At 47.3% G+C, this 21,801-nt stretch overlaps 1 protein-coding gene across 1 annotated transcript in view; it reads right to left on the bottom strand.

Moving 5' to 3' along the window:
* Positions 1-274: 274 nt before the first annotated feature.
* The window catches only part of ADRB2 (adrenoceptor beta 2), a 34,612-nt gene continuing 13,085 nt past the window's right edge, over positions 275-21,801 (bottom strand). The window contains exon 2 of the mRNA XM_054079743.1: positions 275-3,422. Coding sequence (XP_053935718.1) covers positions 3,388-3,422 — 35 coding nt within the window. The 3' untranslated portion in view covers positions 275-3,387. The remainder of the gene's footprint in view (positions 3,423-21,801) is intronic.

A 21,801-nucleotide genomic window follows, 5' to 3' on the forward strand; every position in this document is an offset into this window, starting at 1 on the left:
AGGCAAGTGCTGCACGTGCACTGAACCTGCTGTGCCCTCATGCTTCTTGCAGGGCGTGGGGCTCCCTCTGTGCAAAGCTGCAGCTCCAGCTCACGGATGCCATTTCCAGGCATCAGGTACCACAGCTCCCTGCCACTGCATGGATCTCTGCCCCTCACCAGCCCCTGGTACGTCTGCACAGGTAATACTGGAGCATCACTCACCTCCATTGCCCAGCTTGGGTTTTGCTGAGATGGAGACTTTGTTGAATACTGTCCCTAGCAGGCGTTCACTCCCTGTGGAATATGAATGCTCATTGCCAATGTCGGTCTACTTTTGGACACATGTCTATGTCTGCCTCTTTCCTGCACCCCACATGCTTTGCAATGAGAGAGCAGCTCCACAGCTGCTGGGTAGACCAGGCATTGCCAGAGGTGCTGGCTGCTCTACTTGTGGGTACAGATCCCTGACAAACTCTGCACAACTGAATTAACAAATTAACAGGCTCATTCTGTGCCAAACTATGGGAAGAACAGGGAGCAGCAGCAATCAGGGAGCCAGAAAGAAGAGGAAAGATGAGCACAGGTCAAGTGGTAGAGCCTGACTGGGACATAATGAGCAGCAGGTATTTGAAGAGCATCACTAGGAATAATGGAATGAAGTTTTCAAGAAGAAATGCAGGTGGAGTACTAATAGCAGCTCTTGACTTGGACTACAGAGCAGTCTCCCAATGGACAGCACAATAACCCTGGCGTCAGGGCATTCAAAAATAGACCCAACACACACCATCAGTAAATGTAATACATTGAACGAGCCTGAAGAGTTATAGACAGATGGATTTGTAATACATTTCTCCCATCTCCAACTCTTACAACTCTGCAAGGAAGCTTTCAGCAATAAGCAGGTCACTGCTTTTGGGCCATCCTGGCAGATTATCAGAGAAAGTGTATTCACTTCACTTACTGCAACCTGCCTTTGCACATGAAAGGATTTGCAAGAAAAAGAACTACAATAATACCATGTGTGTCTCTAACTTGAAAACTAATCCCAAAGGCAGCATTTCCACTATATAATCCGTGACTACAGCCAGCCAGGAATCTTCTGAGGAACAGGTTTTGGTTGGGAAATATTTCGATTCAGCAGTCACGCAGGTTTGGACAAAGTCTTGTTGAGGCATCTCAGAGGGAAGGGTATGGGAGAAGCTAGGCTCCCCTGGAGCAGCCAGGAGCCCTTCCAAGGGATACCCAGGTGCCCCATGTCCTTCTTGAGCATGGGAGCTGTGGGAGCAGCAGGGCATGGGAGAGTCCCCGTCTCCCAGAGAAACAGTTCCCTTCTCCACTAGGACACACAAACTGTCCATAAAATGGGATACCTGACCACGAGCAGACGCTGCCGGCGTGCCGGTTGTTTAGCAAATTGGGTAGGAACAGCCAAGGCTGAACAGGAGCCACTACAGCACAACTACAACATTGTCCACAGAGGCTCGTGTCTGCTAGCCTCAAACTGGCTGTGTCAAATGAATCTGTACAAGGATATCTCTTTTGGACTGGGCAGAAAAGACTGCCAGGTATTAAACCTTTGTGAGCACACTCCTGGGCACTTGCCCTGGGTGGGGATATGACCCCCAGCAAGTGTCCAAAGCCAGGATGTATGCATAATAAGTTTGCTCCACTATAGCTGGAAGGACAGGATCTGGGCAAGCAACTGGCACAAATACACATACCCTGCACAAGCACAGCTACATGGAGAACATCTGGCTAGGGGCACTCTGCAGAGCTTATGGGACCTACAGCTGTCCTGTTCTCCTTTCCCAACAAAAGTTTGCCCATCCTGTTCTTAATTCTTGGAAGACCAAACTGCACACTCACCCCAGGGAAAGTATTTCTGGTTTAACTGCAGCCTTTCCTTCCTGCCCGATCCAGCCCATTCATAGCATACACCTGCCCTTTGCCCGCTCTGGTCGCATAGACACACAGCACACTCTCTCCATCCTGTCTCAGCTGTGGATGTCTGTGGGGAGGGTGCTCTGTTAGCAGCTTTGCATCAAGCAGCAAGAAAATAAATAAATAAATACGATTGCACATGAAGGAAGGGGTTTGCAGCTGGAAGCCCAAGAAAGAAGGTCTGCGTTGAGGCTCCCAGCACAGTTCGGTACCGGCACATTTTGCCCCGGCCTCCAGGAGCACCTTGGTGAACAGAGACCTGCAGGCACCCAGCTAAGCATGACAGTATGCAGCTGGGACACTACGTGCAATAAGAGGTGAAAATTTTCCTATAGTTTTGAATCAGTTTCTCCTACAATTTTCTGAGTCTCCATCACTCCCTCGATCTCCGTCTCTTTTTCTGCTGAATGAGTTTTTTACAATCCAGGATGCAGGAGCCGAGTATGCAGCCTGCCAGCATGCTCCTTTCCACAGCTACAGGAGAGGGATGAATGCTCTATAATGGTTTGGGGCTCTGGTGTTAAAACTTGGCTCCCAACTGCGGCTGGTCATGCTAGCAAGTGACTGCTCGCACATAAAAGGATTGTCAGATTCAAGCTTTTCTCTGTCTGAAGTCCCGGCATTGCAGTTGCAGATTTGTTGGCATAAGGTGCAAACAAAGGCCATGTTATGGCTGCACTGTGCAATGTCAACCCCGTCCAGCAACAGCAACGCACAGGGCAGCACAGTTGCACACTGCACAGGATTTGCCCTGTGCTAAAACACCTAAGTGTGTTTGTGGGGCTCTGTGCATCACAGGCAGTACACATGGGCCTACAGAGAAAAAGAGGTAGACAGAGAAGACACTAGAAGGAGAAACAAGCACAGAATAAATCAAAGAAATCTTCCACGCTCCTTCTCTTTCAGTCCTGGTCAGATTCCTATTTGTCTGAAGCCCCAGCCAGCACGTGGACAAGCAGCTGTGAGCATGTTCTGTTGGTCTCCTGACCCGACCCGTAAGGCACCTTTCTGTGCCTCTTCCAAACCAGCCACTGGAGACGGCCATGTATGTGGTCCTGATACCCCTTTCCCTTTTGAAAGTGCTTTCCAAGGATGCTGTGCCAGGGAAACCCATCTACACCTTTTGTGGTGATTTGGACATTCACCTCCTTCAGTTCACAGGGCTCCTGTAGCTTCTTTCCAGAGCCAATTTCATATACAGTGACTCCTGCAAAGTGCCTCTCTTAGTGCCGGTCCCCAGTCTGTGTCCTTTGAGGCTAGAAGAGCCTTTCCTGGTCCTCTGGTTATCTTCCATCAGCTTCTTCTTCAGGCAATGCACGATGGGCTATGGGTTGGGATGAAGACAGTTGCCAAGGCAATAACTTCCCACAGCATTCCCAGTCTCAGAGAAGCAAGGTCATTCTCCTACTCAATCTCTTCAGAGCCCTCATGAGCTCAGGATGGTGAGGAAGAGAGGTCAGCCCATTCAGCTCTCAACCATTCCTGGACACCCAGGGATCTCTGTGGGACAGATAAAAAGGAAAAAAAGCATCAGTTTAGCATGGTAAAATTCAAGGTAGAGGGGGGATTCAGATGCTGAAGCCAGGAGAGAGATTACACTTCCCCAGGACTTGCTGGTCCTGCCTGGTGTACACCACATCCACTAGCGCTATCTTAGCCTTCAGACACCCCTCCAGCTATTGAACATCCCCCCGAAGGAGGCAGTGGATGAGCACACACCAGGAGCAGCCCATTCTCTCCATGCCCAGTGCTGCCCTGCCCATACATGCCACTGTATGCTGATGTTGCATCTCAATGAGGTAGGTGAGCTTCAGCTCCCACATTTTGCAGTGATGTTTCTACAGTGCCGCTGGACTCCTGAGCTGTGTGAGCAGGACGATCAACTGAGGCATTCAGTAAGAGTCGCATCCCCAGGACAGCCTTTAGTACCCCAGCAATGATTTTCCTGCAGTAGTAGCTGCCAAAAAGCAAAGCTTCTTTGCATGAAATAATTGGAATAGACAGATGCATCTCTACATACACACTCAGGTCAGCTGCCCAGGAGATAAGAACACATTTCCTCCTGATTTTAATATCTATGAATCTACGAAAAGGAAGAAACAAGGCTTTTTCTTGAATGTGGAGATACCTGAATGACAGACACGTTAGATGAAAAAATGAGAAATTAATCTTGAGACAGACAAAGGAACAAGCACTGGATATGCTCATGCTTTTATTTACTTGAAAGTGGTATTTTAAGAAGTGCATGCCAGATTATCATCTGAGCATGTAGAGGGAGAAAGCATCATTTAAAAACAGAATGGATATGCATAAAGAAAAAACCATATCTGCTCTTTGGGAACACAATGTCTCTCTCAGAAGAATTCTGGGTATCCAAAATGAATCTGTATTTCTTGTGAAAATCAAAGATGAAGTTCCAACATGAGAGAGATGATTTGGCATAGCATCACTTGCCAGCACCTCTTTAAAAACACTACTCACACTCTACCTGTGTCCGTCTGTCCTTCCTTCCTTCCTTCCTTCCTTCCTTCCTTCCTTCCTTCCTTCCTTCCTTCCTTCCTTCCTTCCACTGCCACGAAGGATCCTATTATACTTTGCACTCCCTTCTTTGAAAGAAGAAAAATCTTTCACCTCTTGCATTTCCTCCTCCTAAAAAATGCCATGTGGACTGCAACTACTTGCGCAGCCTGTGCAGTGAAGTGTGAGCTGGGGCTGGAAATCATTAAACACTGAGCTAAGGAGAACCGATTTGCTAAATCAGCTGGATTTAGATAAATTGGATGTGTTAATTGCTACTGTTCAATTTGTACATGGGGCACTATGTCACGCAGCACAGAACTGAGGACTGACAGTTCAAACAGGGAGGAAAGCTATACCCAAATACGGAGTAACCGCGATGAAATCAGTGACTTTTTGCAATGCAGTATGCTAAACATGCTGGAGTTTTTCCAGAATAAAACTGGAATCTCTCAGTGAAGTTTCTCTGCCCTTTTTCTTTAGCTTGATCCCGAAGGACTCTTCTTCGACTATCCTATAGATGGAGCTTGTAAGCTGGTAAGGAAACTGCAGCCATGCTGTAAATTCCCAGGGCAAAGCAATAGTTGTAGGGAGTTCAAATGGGAAGGAGGAGGGAATTCTCTAAACAAACTGCACATATGCATTCAGGAAAAAGAGCCATGAAGCAGAGCAAGGTTATGTTTCTGATTCTGCATCTCTCAGCCCCTGTGATTTAATTGACTCTTTTCCTAATTGGAAAGAGCTTTGTGCTCTACTGTGGTGCTACTAACCGCTCTAATCCCTCACAGGCCAGTCCCTAAAGTCCCCTAGATCTTCCTAGGAACCCCCAAAAAGTCAATGTTTCTCGATATCCGGATATTTTATGACATGATTACTAAAATAGTGACTTTCTGGTATTCCAAATCTAAGCCACATGCATGAGTTTTGATAGGAGACAGAAGTCCAATGTCCTCTTCCTGCTGCCCCATTGGATGCGCTTCACATTCAAGCTCTAGTTTCTATGGCAATAATCACAGTTTTGTTTCACTACTGTTAAACTCTGCTGCTCCCCGCCAGTAAACACATTGGCTGAGTTATTCACCACTAGCAAGAACAAAATGGGTGGGAAAACCGGGGCCATGCTTCCTTGGCTCTCATTTCATCTCCACAGGGCCACCTTCCAGCCAAGTGCATGGACAAGGAGGTGAGTGTGACCAAGGCACCTCCGAGCTGCGGTGGCTCACAGGTTGAGCCTGGGCTGCTGAAACACAATGTCTGGATCTCACAGCGGCCGTTCATCCCCATGGCTGTATAGCATGGATGTGGGAACCATTTCATCTGCCCAGCTTGGGTTGCTTGGGACTGAGAACATGGAGGATGGTTTTATTTCTCCTGTCTTGTATGATTGGACCCTTGGAAAAGATGTGGAGAGGGATGGACTGCAGTTCTTCTGTGGTTTCTAAGGTTCTCCTCCTGTCTCAACTCTATCATAGGGGAGGCTGAGGGATGAGTAAAGCATGGCCTCATCTTTTTTAAAAAAGAAAGAAGGTGATGGCATAGTTCCCTGAGACATCCATGGACCCGTCCTGCTCTGTGGCACCTTGTGGTTCACTTGGACCCCGTTTCAACTCACTGGCTTTAAAGCAGTTACGCCACACATGGCTGCATTTCACTATGTGCAAACTGAGCCACTCACAGCAAATGTGTGCTACTTAAAAAGAAAGTCACTTATGAACAATTAAGAGATTGGCTAGCTGCCAACGAAAGAGGAGTGTAAATCAGCTTGTCTCCACTGGCTTTAATGGAGCAAGGCTGATGGACTCTGAGGTGATGACTGGGCTTTTTAACTTCCTGAGGAACAGCCACCAGAAATCCAGGCCCTTCTTGCCAAAGTCACTTTAAAGAGCAAGGTTGTTCGGGAAGCCCTACAGCTTCAAGAGGAAATATCCGTTTCTTGTCTCCTTCTGCTTAAAACCAGAATCTGCAGGCTGAAGCCACAGAAGAGCAGAGAGAGGGGGCAGCATCCCTTTTTACAGCCAGGCTTTCACTTCTAGCCCTTTAGAGACAAGGTGGGAAAATTGAGGGGAAAAAAACAAGGATTAACACCCTGAATGCTGCCAGAACATAATGTCTGCAACAACTGCTTGTGTCCACTCAGAGGGAAAAAGTGTAGCCAGCGTTCCCATCCCTCCAGACTAGCCCTAAGCACCAGCTGCAAAAGCAGCTCCTCTACGTGCCCCACTATCTTCAGCTAGGACCATCACTTCTTCCATGGACATCCGCTTGGTGTCTATCAAGATATAAGGGTACCACTGCCTTGCTCTCCATCATCATCATCATCACAACACCAGCCAAATGACCATTTTATCCCTATATGACTGTTACAGAATTACGTAAGAATATTGCTTTATCATTTCTCTTCATTAATGGCCTGTTATATGGAACTCTTTGAGACCCAGACTGTGGGGAAGTTAAAACTCATTTCCATCAAAGTAATGCCAGTGAAACCCAGGGAGTTGCTCTCCATCATCACCGCTGTAACCTAGAGCGGAGTCCAGCCTGCTGTTCAGTGACACAGTGCTAGGACATGCTGAGCCCAACTACTTCTGCTCTTGTTCTGGTGTAAATCAGCAGCAACATTCTGAAGTCAAAGAATTCTAACTTTCCTTTTCACTGCCATTACAGCACTGACGTCAGTGGAGCAATTTCAGATTTATGCTAGTGTCATTGAGAAAGGAATTAGACCCAGTTGATTAATACCACTGTAAAATCAGCGTGAAAGGAGAACTGGGTTCGCAGCACACAGCTCTGTCCAGGCACTGATGGAAGACAGGGATAGCCCCTCAACTAACGGCATAATCTGAAGAATCCTTATTTATTGCCTCCAAATGGTGCACACACGTAGGAAGGAGGTTTGGAAGATGGCAATTAAAATAAACAGTAGATCACTTCTCCTAAACATCTGCCTCGTAAAAGCAGAAAATCAGATGTTGTCCTGGAACGCGTGCTATTTGCTGCTCCGAATAACAGAGGGACCACAGCTTGCCTGACCTCTTCCAACATTTCCTCTACCCCGAGATCTGAATTCCTCAGGGTTCACAAGTCAAAACATAATTTTCAAAACAGAAGTTGGCTGAAGAAACCTTGCAGCCTCTGTTCTCGACCAATGCCTATTCGCCTGTGAGAAGCTTGGCTTCACTCACAAGCTGAAGACACCGAGACGGGTGGACCACCCGCAGCCCACGATGGAGGGATGTGTGGAGACAGGCCACATGCATTCGTCTTGCTAACTGCGTAGCCAGCTGGATATCACTAATTTACATTCCCTTATTTTGTTTCAGCAGAGCCCTAGAAGAAGTGGAAGACTGATGATGAAATAATTTTTGGTCGTTATTATAATACACCCCAGGCTCGAGGGCAGCCATTCTGCAGAGTGAAGATTTGATGGGAAAGTAAAAATTGACTGTTGCGCACACAGTTAGAGGGGGACTTTGAAGCGCCCCCGAGGGACAGTTCCCAAGGACTCAAAGGAAGGATGAAGAGAGAAAAGAATTCCCTCCTTGGTCCAAGGCTACAGATTGGCAGTGCACTCTTGGTGGTTTGCTAAGTGGTTCTGCAACTCAGAAAATTTACTGATTTGAGACGTGCATGCCGTGGAGCTCTCCAGACTAGTCCTCTGACTAACGTAGCTACCTGCAAGGCAGCTGAGCCACTCTTCCCCAAGCATCTACCAGATTTAGGGTGGAATGAGGGCAGAGACAAAACGAGGTTTCACTCTATACCCTCCCTGTATCCCAAGCAAACAAGACAATCTGTCAGCCTTGCATTTACAGTCTCTGCAAATAAACAGAGGCCTTCCAACCCAATAAAGATCAGCACAGACTGCCTCCAGATTCTCCCCTCTTCCCTTTCCTGCCTCTTCAATCTCTCATTGGAAGCTCTTGATATTTTATCATGTTTCAGCAACCTGTCATCTACCATTTGCCAACAATTCTTGCTATAATGTTTAAATAACATATGTTAAAAGTGCAACAACATAAAATGAACCATCAGCTGCTTCTTCACAGATCAAGGTAAAAGAAGAACCAGCGAATGCACGGTAAGAAGCCGAGGTATAACGCAAGTACACAAGGAATCCCAGAGTGACCAGTCCCAGTGTTAGTCTACTTTATGACCACAAGTACTTAAGAAAGGAAAAACTTACATCTCAGCCCTTTTATTTTACTATAATCCAAACCTGTGCTTTAGGATTTCTCCGTAGTTGGCTGCATGCAGTGATGTTCTGGGTAACACATGATGCTGCTACTTGTTTTACTGCAGGGCTCTGACACAGCATCTTTCATTCACAAAGTTCATCCACGACTCCTAGTTACAAGTCAGGGAATGCCTGGCAGTGTCTCTGAACACTTTCTAATGCATCTATTAGCTCAGGGGTAGTATTTCTTCCCTGTCCTTCTCCCCTGTGCCAGTTTGTGCTTGTTTTGTACTTCTTCCCCTTGAGTTCTCCTATGGGACAGGGATCCAGCAACCAAGTCAAACTCTGACACAACTTCCCAGTTAGTGTCGATTTTTAGCACATGTCCAGTTTGATCCCCGTTAGCCAGGCATCAATTTAATTCCACATCTCCACTTGTTGGCTGTGGTATCACACTTCTCTGAAGACCTAAGTTCTCTGTGTCCTTTATCACCAGTTGGAGAACACAGATCTCCACCCACTAAAGTATCACCCAAACCTGTCAGGTTCTTGGTGAAGACCACTGGCTTTTAAATTGATGCAGACAGCAGTCCCACCACTAAATCTCAAAACTTGTTCTTCATTTACTTTGCAGAGGAATAATGTCCTCACCAAATTAAAAATTTGAAGGACTTCTTTTTTTCCTGGCAGAGGATCATCAAAGTAACACTGGAAAGTAGCCATAATATGGAACGGCTGCAAATCAACAGGATTTTAAAAGCTGTGTTATCTTACTTCTTTCTTGTTAGATTGCCCCAACTTTTCTGAGGGGTTGTTTGTTTCGTTTTTTGATTTTTGGGGAAGTGGAAGGACATTGTTTGCTTTGCTTTTTTTTAATTGTTGAATAGACTGGAGATGGTTTCCAAAAGAACAATAATTCTTTCTGAAACTATTAAACGAGACTGCAAAATCCTGCCATCCCCTAACAGAGCTCTTGAATGCTGGAGAGCTGGGAGCCTTGTGTAAGGCTTTTCTGTGGGTTTATATTTTTTTGGCAAATAATGATTTTCCTCTTAGTATAAGGCACGTGCTACTCTTGTGCACTAAACTGTTTGCAGTGGACAGACTTCACTCAAATGTTGCAACTGTAAGGCTAATTTTCAGGGTGAGCAGTAGGACTTCAGAAAAGGAAGATAACTTTCTGAAGCCTTAATGACGGATGTCAGCTCTGAAACACGAGCTACTACAGGTACACATGATGCAAGTGTAAAATACGCTTCATGTGGGCTCTCACTACACTCTCGAGGTACAGAAATGTGATTTCATGACTGCACGAAACCCCACATCCTATCGGTGTTCTGCAAACCTGAAATTATAGCAGACATAACTTGTGCTATTATAACAAAAGCCCTACATACCGGATAAAGCAGACACTTATTTTGTCTTGTTTTCTGGCACAGTGTAATTTCCTCTCCTTGGTGTGATGCCAATATAGCATAGATTTGTCCTTAAGCTGGGCTTGCACCTAGTTTCCTATGCAGTTATTTCAATTAATACCAACTTAAAACTAAACAAAACAAGTTATAATGAGCAATACATCCTTCTCCCTGCAGGAACAACAGAGTACCCAAACAGCACCCTTACTCCTCCACCTTTCCCTGTACTCCACACCCGATGGTGCTGGGATGGGATTTTAGCTCCCCTCTTGCCCTGGTCAAAGCACACAGCTCTGAGCAACCTGTTCTCACCAACTCTGCTTTGAGCAGGGGCTTTGAATGGGATGATTTCCAGAGGTCCCTGCCAGCCCCAACTATTCTGCAATTCTGTCAAATATAGCAGGTGGGAACGCTGCTTTTTGCCAGGCTCAGATCATGCAATGTGAAATAAACGATATACGTGAAGACACTACCATCTCTTCTTTCCCACCAGCCAGTTGTGATGTAGCAAATATTACCTCCTAATTTTCCTGTGAAATGTCTGTTTTCAGCACGCTGAGCTTGCAGGGCGGTGGAAACACATACGCTGCCGGGCTGGCAGAAAGGGGTGTTCCAGGAGCAGTTTCCCTAAGGGCTCTTGAGGCTCCCAGTGAATTATAACAATGAGGGCCCTTCAGTTAAGTGTCACTCCGGCATTTGAGTGACAAGGTGTTGGCAACATGGGCCATACCAGCTCAGGTAGAGACCCACCACTGACTTCTTTACAACGGTGTTTTGCCTCAAGAGTTCAGAAGTTCTCCACTTTCCTGCTACACTGTGATTTGTTGTTGTGTGGGCTACTTGCAAATAAATAATCAAAAGAACCAGCCTTTGATGGAAGCTGAAGACAGCTGACAGTCTGGCGAGACAGCACAGCAGGATTTTTTCTCAGGTTTGACAAAATGGGATCCCACTTAGGATCCCACCAAAGAAAAAAGTCCTGCATTGTAAGAAAGAAACATTTGTGGTCATTTGGCTTCGAGCAATGAAAATCCTTCTCCAGACTTAACGTCATCACTTGTGGAATTCAGGTCTGAACTCTGATTTCCTCCAAATGCTCCACGGATTTCTAGCAAACCCTATAAACGGATTTTGGGTCATCTGTTTAATTGTTTATGCAAAATAACCTGGGATCAGGGAAAATTTGAAAGAATTTTTATTTTAGAAAGTCCTATAGTGTCAAGGGGCAGCTCTCTGGTAATGCACCGAGCGCACAGCAAGGGTTTGGTTTTCTACCACGCAAGGAAAGCAAAGATACCCTCCCCATACTGCCTTGCAACATGGGGAGACATTAGCATGAAAGGATCTTCTCAGCTCTTTTGAGGGACTCTGTGAGTTGGCAGCAGCCATCACAACATTCCAGTGCTAAATTGTTCTTAAAGGTTGATTTTGAGGCTGCCAAGGCTAGGTGGCTTAACAGAAGCCATCACAAAACCTCTGCAGTGTTCCTCAATGCTACCTCCAGGCTGTGATGGTGCAAGGGTCCAACAGGTCACAAGCAGAAGCAAATCTGCTCCTTTTCTCTGTAAAATGCTTCTGCTCAGCCTCCCTGCGCTCTGCGTAGCCCCTGGGGCTACTGTGGGGTTTGTAGGCTGCCTGAGGATAAGTGACTTGGTTGTAAACCATTTCCCACATTCGAGGCCGTTCCACTCCTGACCTTGGGATCAGAGATCATCTGCACTGGAGCCCTGCATGGGAACGGCGCCTGCGAGAGGGACAGCCACATAGCTGCACGTGGGAGACAGCAGCGTGTCTCGCACTCTCTTGCTGCCCCTTCTCCCCTGGTAGAGTCTCAAGGGAACCACAGCACCAAAGCACAAACAGGAATGCTAAGTCTCTGCCTTTCCAAAGGGGGAGATGGTAATGTCCAGTTTCACCTGGCACAAATTCATAGATCAGGTTGGAAAGAACCCACTGGATCATCGAGTTCAACCATTCCTAACACTCCCTGAGCCATGCCCCTCAGCACCTCATCCACCCATCCCTTAAACACCTCCAGGGAAGGTGACCGAACCATGCCCCTGGGCAGCCTCTGCCAGTGCCCAATGACCCTTTCCATGAAAAATTCTACTTGTGTCCCCATCCCTTGTTCAAGGCTGACAGCCATCCTGGACATGTTCAGTTCAAGGAGGCAGAATTTAGGTTAGAACAATCTGGGTAGCTGTGACTGTCAGTTACGGGTATCTGCATGTAGGAAACCATGCAGAGTGCAGGGAGGCTGACTGAGGCACTTCCACTCCCATTATTGATTGCTGTGCCCTGCTGAGTAGCAGCAACGTAATTCATACGTCAGGATCTTGCAGGCACTGGGGTTTCCTTTCCTGCCAGGGAGAAGCAGAGCCTGGCAGAGTCTCACCAGGGGAGGAGACAGGTGATTTGTCTCCATCCACCTTCAATGCTCCTGCCACCCAGCCCTACTCTGTGCTGCACTTCTCCTTCCTTGATCAAAGCCAGAGTATGACACACATTGGGCGCTGATCCCACATGTTGACAGAAAGAGTTTAAAGTGAGGCCACATGGAGGAAATGGCTCTGTGACCCTCCCCGAGAGGGAAGGAGGTGCTCCTGCCCTCAGCCGCGGTGTGCAACTGGCATTTGGTGTCGGAGCGTGGTCCCACTAGCCGCTGGAAGGAAGGAGGAAGGGAAGGCATTTGCCTCTTTACATCAACACAAAAGTATTTCCCTCTTTTTCAAAACAGTGCGTTTCATCTGCTGATCTCAAAGCAGTTGGGTAAGAAGCATTATCTCTCCCGCCCAACAGGTAAGGCGTTAGGATCTGACCAAGATCGCTTAGCAAGCCAGAGCCACTAGTGATATAAGTCCAGTTTTCAAATCTCCAATCTTCAGCCAACTCTCTGCGCAGATTTGAGATGCCCTGATGAATGTGGGAACTAACACTAATGCTAGTTTATGACTTACATGACTAATGAGGTAATGCGGATACTAGTTCAGAATCAGATACACAGCAGATGCCATTTCACTCACAAATAAAATTCTTTAGGCAAATAAATCCCTTCCTTTTCCTTATAAAAATTTGTTTTCCAAAACTGTGTATTATTCACCTGCTTGAGTTCTTTAGAGTGGGACATGGCAAAGAGGACAAGGGACAGAGCAGCAGCTGCCTGTGAGGGGTGACTACGGAGAGGTTCAATTCTTGCGATTTCAGTCGCCCCATTGTGTTACAAAAAAGTCATACTTGACAAGAAGATCCAGACCATGGAGAGGTCAAAAGCAGCTGTTCCTCAATATGACTTTGGTGATGTATTTTTAATCATCGTCACTTGGGAAGGAAAGAGGAAGAAGTCACCAGTTTCTGTTCTGCTCCTGTGCTGCTGGAGGGGGACCACACTGAAAGATATGGAGATATCACATAGAGATATCACATAGAGATATGTGATATGACCACAAGAGATCAGGTTTGTTCAAGGGTTCAGGCTGCCTCTGAAATATTTCCCCATCTCTGGGTGCGGTTCCCTTCAGATTGTGTGGCAGCTTTTTAAACGGAAGCTTCTCTGATGAATGGGAATCAAAGCAGAGAGAGAAACTGGTGAAATGTTAATGCTGCAGCAGGGCAGGAAGTGCTCTCTCTTCTCAGAGAGTGGCTACAGGGCTTGTAAAGGTCAGAGTTTCTTTTTTAGAGCCTTCAATTTTGACAACATTTGACCTGGCAAGGTATTGCTGCTGTCACTGGGAAGTAAGTGATATGCTGGTGCTCCTTGGGATAGTCAGTGGCAGCTCAAAAACTTGATGCTGGCACAAATGTTAACAGCTCAAAAGGGAGCAGGCAAAGAGAACAGGGGAAAGCAAATCCAAGAGGGAGAAGGAAGGAAAGCCACAGGTTTTTAAGGTTTTCTTAAGGCAGACTTTGGGGGCCCGTATGGTTTGCTAATGCCTGGGCAAAGGCAATTACGTAAGTGTAAGTGATTCAGCACAACAAAACCATCTGGAGACTGTGAGTCCTTCCCCTCTGGTGGCAGCAGCGACTCTGACTAACAGAGTACGTAAATAACACAAAATCAGTATAAACAGCATGGCCATCCCCGTCACAGCCCTTTCTCCATAGCCACGCTGCACAGAGACTGTTCCGCAGGACAGTGGCTCTGGAGAAGGTGGAGGTGGCATTAACCCTCTCTTAGCATACATACTCCCCACACACATCCCTATCCCACATGGGGCAGAGCATAAAGCAGCTCCCCTCCACGCTGGGCCTCTCAGCCCGTTTTCTCCACAGCAGCAGTTTCTCACCTCTGTTTCCTAAGATTAGAGAAAGCCTCCTGAGTAGCAATGCAAGTAGCCTGCTCTGAACCAGCCAGGGAGCAATGAAGCATCAGAAAAGGATGCTGACAACGGCAGAGCCATGCAGAACTGCAGAGCACAGCACTGGAAATGGACCTGAGGCAGATGGATTCCCCCACGATGCTGTCTCCTGCCTAAGAACAAGTGGAAAGTCTTACTTCGAAGACTTAGCAGCGTGTTATGGCCCTCAGACATTCTCCCCATAGACTATTTCCTGAACCGCCCACATGCACAGCTTCAATGCAGAGCATCTATTGGCACTCCTTCCCGTCCCCTTCTTACGGTACTTAATCCAATAAAGAATGAACCCATTTTTCACCTCATACAAAAGCAATCTTAAAACAAATACATTCATTTCACTCTGTGTATGCTGGAGTCACAAAACCAAGGTGAGTCTAAGCGGCAATTACCTGCAATCATGGCTGTATCATTGGTGTTTGGAGAACACTGCTCTTGGGAAGTCCCAGGGCTCTATCGTCATATTAAATTGGTTACAACCATATTAGAAATACATAACTATATGGGCAGGCAGAGAGATGGAGCCCCAGTCGTCCTTTATTTTTATCTTGTGTAACAAATCCCCAGTAACTTTTTCAAAAGCACAAGGAGCTTAAGTCCCATTTTCAAAATTGCCTTAAGTAATCATTCACTTGTAGATGAGTAGACTTTACTTGATGAAAGTAAGTCCAATTCTTTCTCACTTATCCTGCTCACCCACATCAAAGGGTGGAGCAGAGATGTTTGTGCCAGGGCTGATAAATACTCACAGGGTTTACAGGGCCAAACCTGTGCAGAAAATGCTCAGCTTCCCCACAGCCCAGTTCACACTAAACTTTGGTTTCCTTCATCAAAGCAAAGCAACAGCCGCCTGAGCAGCAGCTGGCACGCCAAGATGCTATCGCAGGCAGACACAACAGAGCCCTGCAGTGGGCAGCGACCCAGTTCTGCAGCGCAAACAGCATGAAGGCAATGGACAGGAATCCATGGGTGGAGCGGGCATTGCACCTGGGTAAATACAACCGCAGCAAGAAGGCCTGTTTTCTCAGACCCTGGCTTCGAGCTGGTGATTGCACCACAGCAGCCCTCAGGGGCTTTTGTGCTTTGCTCTCTGGCAAGCATCTTGTTCAGTGAGTGAACAAATGGTTGGCATCTGCCATGGAGATATAAAAAGACTGCCCTGCGAGGTGGAGCTTGGCTTGTTGATGATCTCATAGTTTCAGCCATGGTGACCTGCTGCACTTGACGGATGGACTCCTTCCTCCAGTGCCTCTGCCCTTGCCCTCCATCATCAGCTACTTCTGTCTTCAGCTGAGTTGATCACCTAACTCATCCTTTCCAGTGCAAATCTCAGTTGCACACAACATAACAGCAAGACCTGTCCTCCTGGCCCCTAGGAAGGGGGTCGGGAGTGAGGCAGCCCTTGCAGAAGTTAACCAAAGGAGAGGAAAGCTCAGCAAAACCTGCCCAGGAACATGCTGAAATGGCAGAGGCAGAATGCTGAAGGGACAACAGGTTCCCATTTCAGTGATTTATTTACTGTAATTTCCCTGCTCTTCAGGAAGGGCCAAACCTTACCATCAGGACCCTGCAGCAATCTGTGAAGCCCAGCTGTAACCTGAAACCCCATTTAAAAACTGACGGTCCATCTGCAGGAATGACAAGGAAGATAAAATGTGGAGTGGGTGAAATGCACACATGTATTAATCCCTACTATTCTCACCTCAAAAAACAGTCCAGCTACCCCTTTAATCACTCAGCATCTCATCTCATAATTGCCTCTATTACTAACAACAAAGTACTTGTTATATGCATCGCCATCCAGGGATGAGGATGCCCGTGGTGAGAGGCATGGCACAGGACAGGCACAGGACAAGCAGGGTGGGCAGGGTCCAGGCGTGCCTCTGCTGCCCTCCTTGAACAGTGATGCTCAGGAGGAAGGACCTAAACAGAATAACTGTGCATAAGGCGATAAAATGGAGAGGACGCAGGTCTAGAAAATGGTGTGCCTCTGGTGTGTGCCAGACTCTTCTGTTCAGGGAAGAGGTGCGCTCCCCATCATACTGCATAGGCCAAACACAGAATGAAGAAATTTTGAGTGGCTTCTGAGCATAACATAGCCATCCCTATGTTTACACTACAGGGGAGGCATCCTCCACAAATGCAGAAGATGACCTAGCGGGTCTAGTTTCTATTAGTCATTCAGTTGTAACAAGCAGTAATTGGAACTCCTAACTAAAACCACTGGGGATTTCCTCAGGCAAAGCTATACCCTGTTCCTGGCTTAGCTGACGCTGTCATTAAAATGTGTACAGAAAAGTACCCATTAACATCCTCATTGATGTTCACGATGCAATTGTCTCCTTAGCCTGGCTTCTTGTGTCACTGACAGAGGAATGAGGCATCCCTGAATGAATCATACAAGAAGCAGGGAGAAAGGAAGAAAGTTCTCTGCAAACACAACCTTCTTTGTCATCAGCTGAAGGAAGGAAATTTAACACGTAATTAGGGTTAATGAAAATGGGAAGCTTTGGCAGGAGATGCAATCACTTTTAGATAAGCAGGATGATTCAAAACTACCTGACAAATACAGCACAAAATGGCTTTCTACTGCTATTAGGTAAGGGTTGTCCTCTTGCTGCAAAGGGTTGCGTCTTGTCCTTTGGTGATCTCACTCTGGTCTCTCACCGTTTCCGGTGGTGAGGTGTAATGACTTAGCGGCAGTTGTCTTACAGACAACCTCACCGTACCCTAGGGAAGCTCTAGCAAAGTAACAAAAGAGTTTAATTGTTAAGTGAAACTGGATCAGGCTGAGGTTCAGATTCCTGGTATGGAACCCAAGAAATGACAATATCTGGCAGCTGAGACAAATCTTCTCTCCAAACTCCTGGACATCGCTTGCAGAGACGCTGCCCTCCCGTGTGCCTGGCAGGCTGCGTTTTGCCGGCATCGAGATGTGAGATGAGTCACCACAGCAGAACATGGAACTCAGCTCTCGGTTTCTAATCTAGGTACTGCATCGTAGATGTTTGTCACTGCGGTACACGGTGATATTTTCATGCTGTATTTCTTTCTACAACTCAACAAGCACCTCGCATAAAAGCCTTTGTGCTTCAAAGAGGATTGAGGTCTTGAGGAATTATGTACAAAGCCTGAATAAGCATTTTGGCACCAGCGAGTCACACGTGTTTCAGTTACAGCACAATCACTACCCAGTGACAATAAAATCCAGACTGCTTTTCAGGGACAGCTACAAACACTGGAGACTGGGATTATCTCCATGTTACCCCAAGGGCACCTTGCAGAGTGAGATAACTCCAGTCCAGAGCTGGACCATGGATAGGCACAGATAGGATTACACCCCTAATATGGCCAGGGTCCTGCCCAAGTCCCAGTCCTGCCAGGCTCGCACCTCCCCACAGGAGGTCTGACTGTCCTTGGGTGCAATTGCAGACCCCTCTGGAGCTACTCATGGCAAAACCAACTCAGCAAAGTGGTATTAACGCTAGCCACATGGCACACAGGTAACCTCAGGCACTGGAAATAGCACGGCTGCAGCAAGGCAGGGCCATTCACTGCGCTGACAAGCGCGCACGATGGGCATACCAGGAGTGGTGAGCTTCCAAACCACAGCTGCTGGCTGGCACATCTTGTGTTATGGAGACATACCAAGATATTAAATAAAAAGCAAACTAAGAGCAGTAAAACTTCTGGGAGCGATGCTGATGCCAAAGCCCAAACAGCATCCCTGTCGCCACCCAGGTACCCAATCTCTTCCCACAGCTCTCCTCCTGGGAAAACCCCATCTCTCCACTCGCACCTCTCAGCTGCATCTCCTGCTTATCACCAAGGCCATCGCTGTGCTGGGGCAGGGACACGGCTGTCCCAATTTGTCTCTGTACCTGTCAGACATGCTCACTGCAAAGGCACATGTGCTTGCAGAATGACAGAAACGCCTGTTCCACACCCTCCCTAATTGTGCCTTGGCAGGCAGCAGAGCAGCCTCCGAGAAGGAAGCAAGCTTGCTGTTCATTTTAGTGGAAGGCATTGCTCTACACAAAGCTTTGACAATTCTGGAAGGAACGTAGGGGCTGAGAGGAAATTGTGAATTATTGCTTTGTATAATCCAGCCTTGTGCCAAGGATTGTGAGGGCACTTTCCAAACACGCAAGCTTGTCTTCATATCCTCTACAAGGAAGAAGATAAAAAAGATGCTTCAGGAAAGAACCTGGTTGCAGGGCTCAAATGCCCCAGCTCTAGAAGGTGAGGGTGAGAAAATAAAGGAAATAAAAGATCCTGCATTAAGGTGTGAATATCAGGCTGTTCATTACTGGGCACCTCTACCTGCAGGTGGAGGCTTCTAAAAGAAAACATATTAAAAATGTTTTTATTAAGCCACCTTCTAATTCTTTCAGCATTCATGGACATCAGAAGTTAAAAACCCTGGCTAATACCAGCCAAAGAACAAGCAGGCACTGCCTAACTGTGTCTGCCCCAATTTCCACATCAAGATGCTGGTGTTCCCAGCTATGGCTTTTATTTATTATAAAAAGCAATGTATTTGGCAGGGACTCTTCTTGGCCATTTGATTTGTGGTCCTCTGAGGGATACTTTCACAAGCACTTAATTCCATCTACAGGAGCTCTTTCTTCAAAAAATGCAGGGAGAGATTGACACATTTTTCATTTGACTCCAGTAGAAGTCTGCTGGGAAACTCTTTAATTTCACCATGAATTAACACAGTGTTTGGCTCCGGGCTGCTGGATGAAGGTCTGTGAGCTTTGCTTTATTCCTACACAGCATTCGGAGTCATGTGGGTGCCATGGTGCCTGATGGGAGTGCCTGATTCTGAAACCTCCAGAGGGTTTTTGTCCCTGCAGTCCTGAGCCACAGCAGGCTGCTGGAGATGGCTCTTTGCTCTGGGTACATGGCTGAAACTGGCTCTGTCCCCTTTCCACCATCAGAACACCTGCCTGGATTAAAAAAGCACCTTCCTGACACACTGGGAGAGCTTGGAGAGGCATTTCACTAGCAGCAAAGACTATTTCTGTACTCAGATGTTTTACCCTTGGATGCAGTGGACAAAGCTCATTTCCAGCACAGAAAGGTAACATATTCTGCTCTGCCAGCCACATGGGCTTCCACATAGGCATCCTGTTGTCAAAACACAGCACCTATGCCAAGATTTCCCTTTGCGGTCACTGAATCAGCAGCTGCTGGCTGCTGGGTCTCCACCTCCAGCTTTGCATGAGCTTCAATGCAGATCCCAGTGAAGAGAATGAGATGCACAACTCTGCTCCCAGTTGGAGCAGCTCTACCAGCACAGGTCCATGGAGGAGAAGTCTTGGTGGAGGCAGCTCAGGATGGAGAGGAAGGGATGAAACTGATCCCCTTTCCAAGCTGCAAGGCAGGAAGGAAAGGGCTGATGGGGACAGACAGGGATGCCAGGTGTGCAAGTCCTGTGCAATAGGAAGGTAAGATGCAGATACAGGCACCAAAGCACAAACCGAAGAAAGCAGCTGGGAGTAGCTGAGGGGTCAGGGATGGTGCTGGGCACCATCATTGTGGCTTAGATCTGGAGCTGGGAAATCCTGCAGGCTGCAGAGAAGAGCCGGTGTGCAGAGGCACAGCCACCCCTCCCAAGAAGACACAAGGCAAGGCAATGCCTACACAGGATGGTTTCATGTCAGCTTTATTTGCTTTTTTGTTTAAAACCAAACCACGGAATTCTGTGCTGTTTGTGAGCTGTGGCAGTGTATCCACTGCAGTGATGCACGTGAAACCCATTGCAATTAAAATGGCAGTGAGGTCCTGAATGCAACTGCAAGCTATTTGGCTTAAAGAATCTTCGTTCTTTCACTGCATCACACACACCCTCCACCACACAGCTTGTCCCAGTGCTCCAGCAGGGTAAGGTAACCCAAGGACAGCTTTAGGCCACTTCATGCTAGTTTGGCTGTCACTGCATTTGCACTGTCTGGAAGGGGAGACAGTGGAGAGAAATATTAGAAGCAAGACTGTAATATGCAGTACAGAGCAGAGACATGTCCATCCAAAACCCAGGCACAGGATAGTCTGGTCCTGCAGGCAATGCTGCAGTGAGGAAGGAGCACACCACCAGGACATCCCTGCTCCAGTCCACCTGTGGGGACACCACCATGGTGCAGGACTTCTTTGCTGTGCCTCGTCAGCCAAGATGTGGCATTTTTCCTAAGCTGAAGGAAAATAAATAGTAAAGACAGATAAAATCCAGCTGTTCATGGAGCATTTCAGATTTGCAGTACGGGTTTCCTCACGTAACAAAATTCCTGGCTTTTCTTCCCACTCCAGCAGTGTCATGAAGCCATAAAGTAGCTGTAATGAGGCTGCTGAAACTTTTGGCTGGCAGGGGAGAGCAGCACAGCACACGTGTGACATGCCCTGTGCCTTCGCCAGTGTTGGGCTAGGACGGGACATGACTAGGCACTGGCTTGATACCGCTGTCTTGTGACACCCTGGCCCTGAGATTGGCAGAGTGAAAAGGTGACACCGAGGTTGGACACCCAGGGCCAGGATTTATTGGATTTTTACTGGACAGGAGGATCAGTTGTGTCTTTGTCACTCATCTCCAGTGGAAACCCCCTCCCCATTCCTTCCTTAGATCTGAATGCCCTGTCCCAGTTGATTTACTCAGTCATCAGTAGGGACAGGGCTCTGCCCACCAGCATAATTTGAACACCTAACTTGGTCCACTTAAATCCTTACTTGCTGCTTACACCTGCTGAGAGCTTTTCCTTGCATACCAGTTGCTTGAAATGAACTACCTCTTCCTCAGCATCTCCCATTACCAGCAGAAAACAAACCCTGCACAAGGTACTGGCAACAAGGGAAAGAACAGTCTGCCAAGCAGCTTGCCTTCCCTCTGAAATGCTCAGCTGAGGCAGTGCTCAGACAACACCTCCCTTTATCTCTCACCAACCCCTCTGGGTGATTCAAGTGCTTGTTCTGCCTCAGGTGGAAAAATTCCAGCTCCAGTTTGTCACCGTTCCCTGATGCGGTCCCACCGCATGGCCACCTGGCTCAGCCCAGTGAGGTCTGAAACCACCTGGCACCATGTTTTCTCACTATGCTCATCGCTCGAGTGATTTGGGTTTAAACATAGCCCCACTACCCAATGCCAAGTCCTGCCCCACTGCCTGCCTGCTCCCTGCCCAGGTCACTTCCCAAGGTACTGGCTTTCAGGGCAACCACGTCCAGCACTGGCTTTGACAGGCAAGAAGGGTGAGTAATGATTTGAGATTAAAATATTTGATGCCATTTACAGGTAAAAGAATGTTTCCATTTGGTTGGTGGTGTTTTTCTCCTGCTCTTCCTGAAACAGGAAATCCCACATCGGGAGGTAGCATAGAACAAGGTGGAGAAGACTATCTTTGAAAATAAAACAACATCCACTTTCCTGCTTT

The sequence above is a fragment of the Cuculus canorus genome, chromosome 14 (assembly GCF_017976375.1).
Source record: "Cuculus canorus isolate bCucCan1 chromosome 14, bCucCan1.pri, whole genome shotgun sequence".
Taxonomy (NCBI): Eukaryota; Metazoa; Chordata; class Aves; order Cuculiformes; family Cuculidae; genus Cuculus; species Cuculus canorus.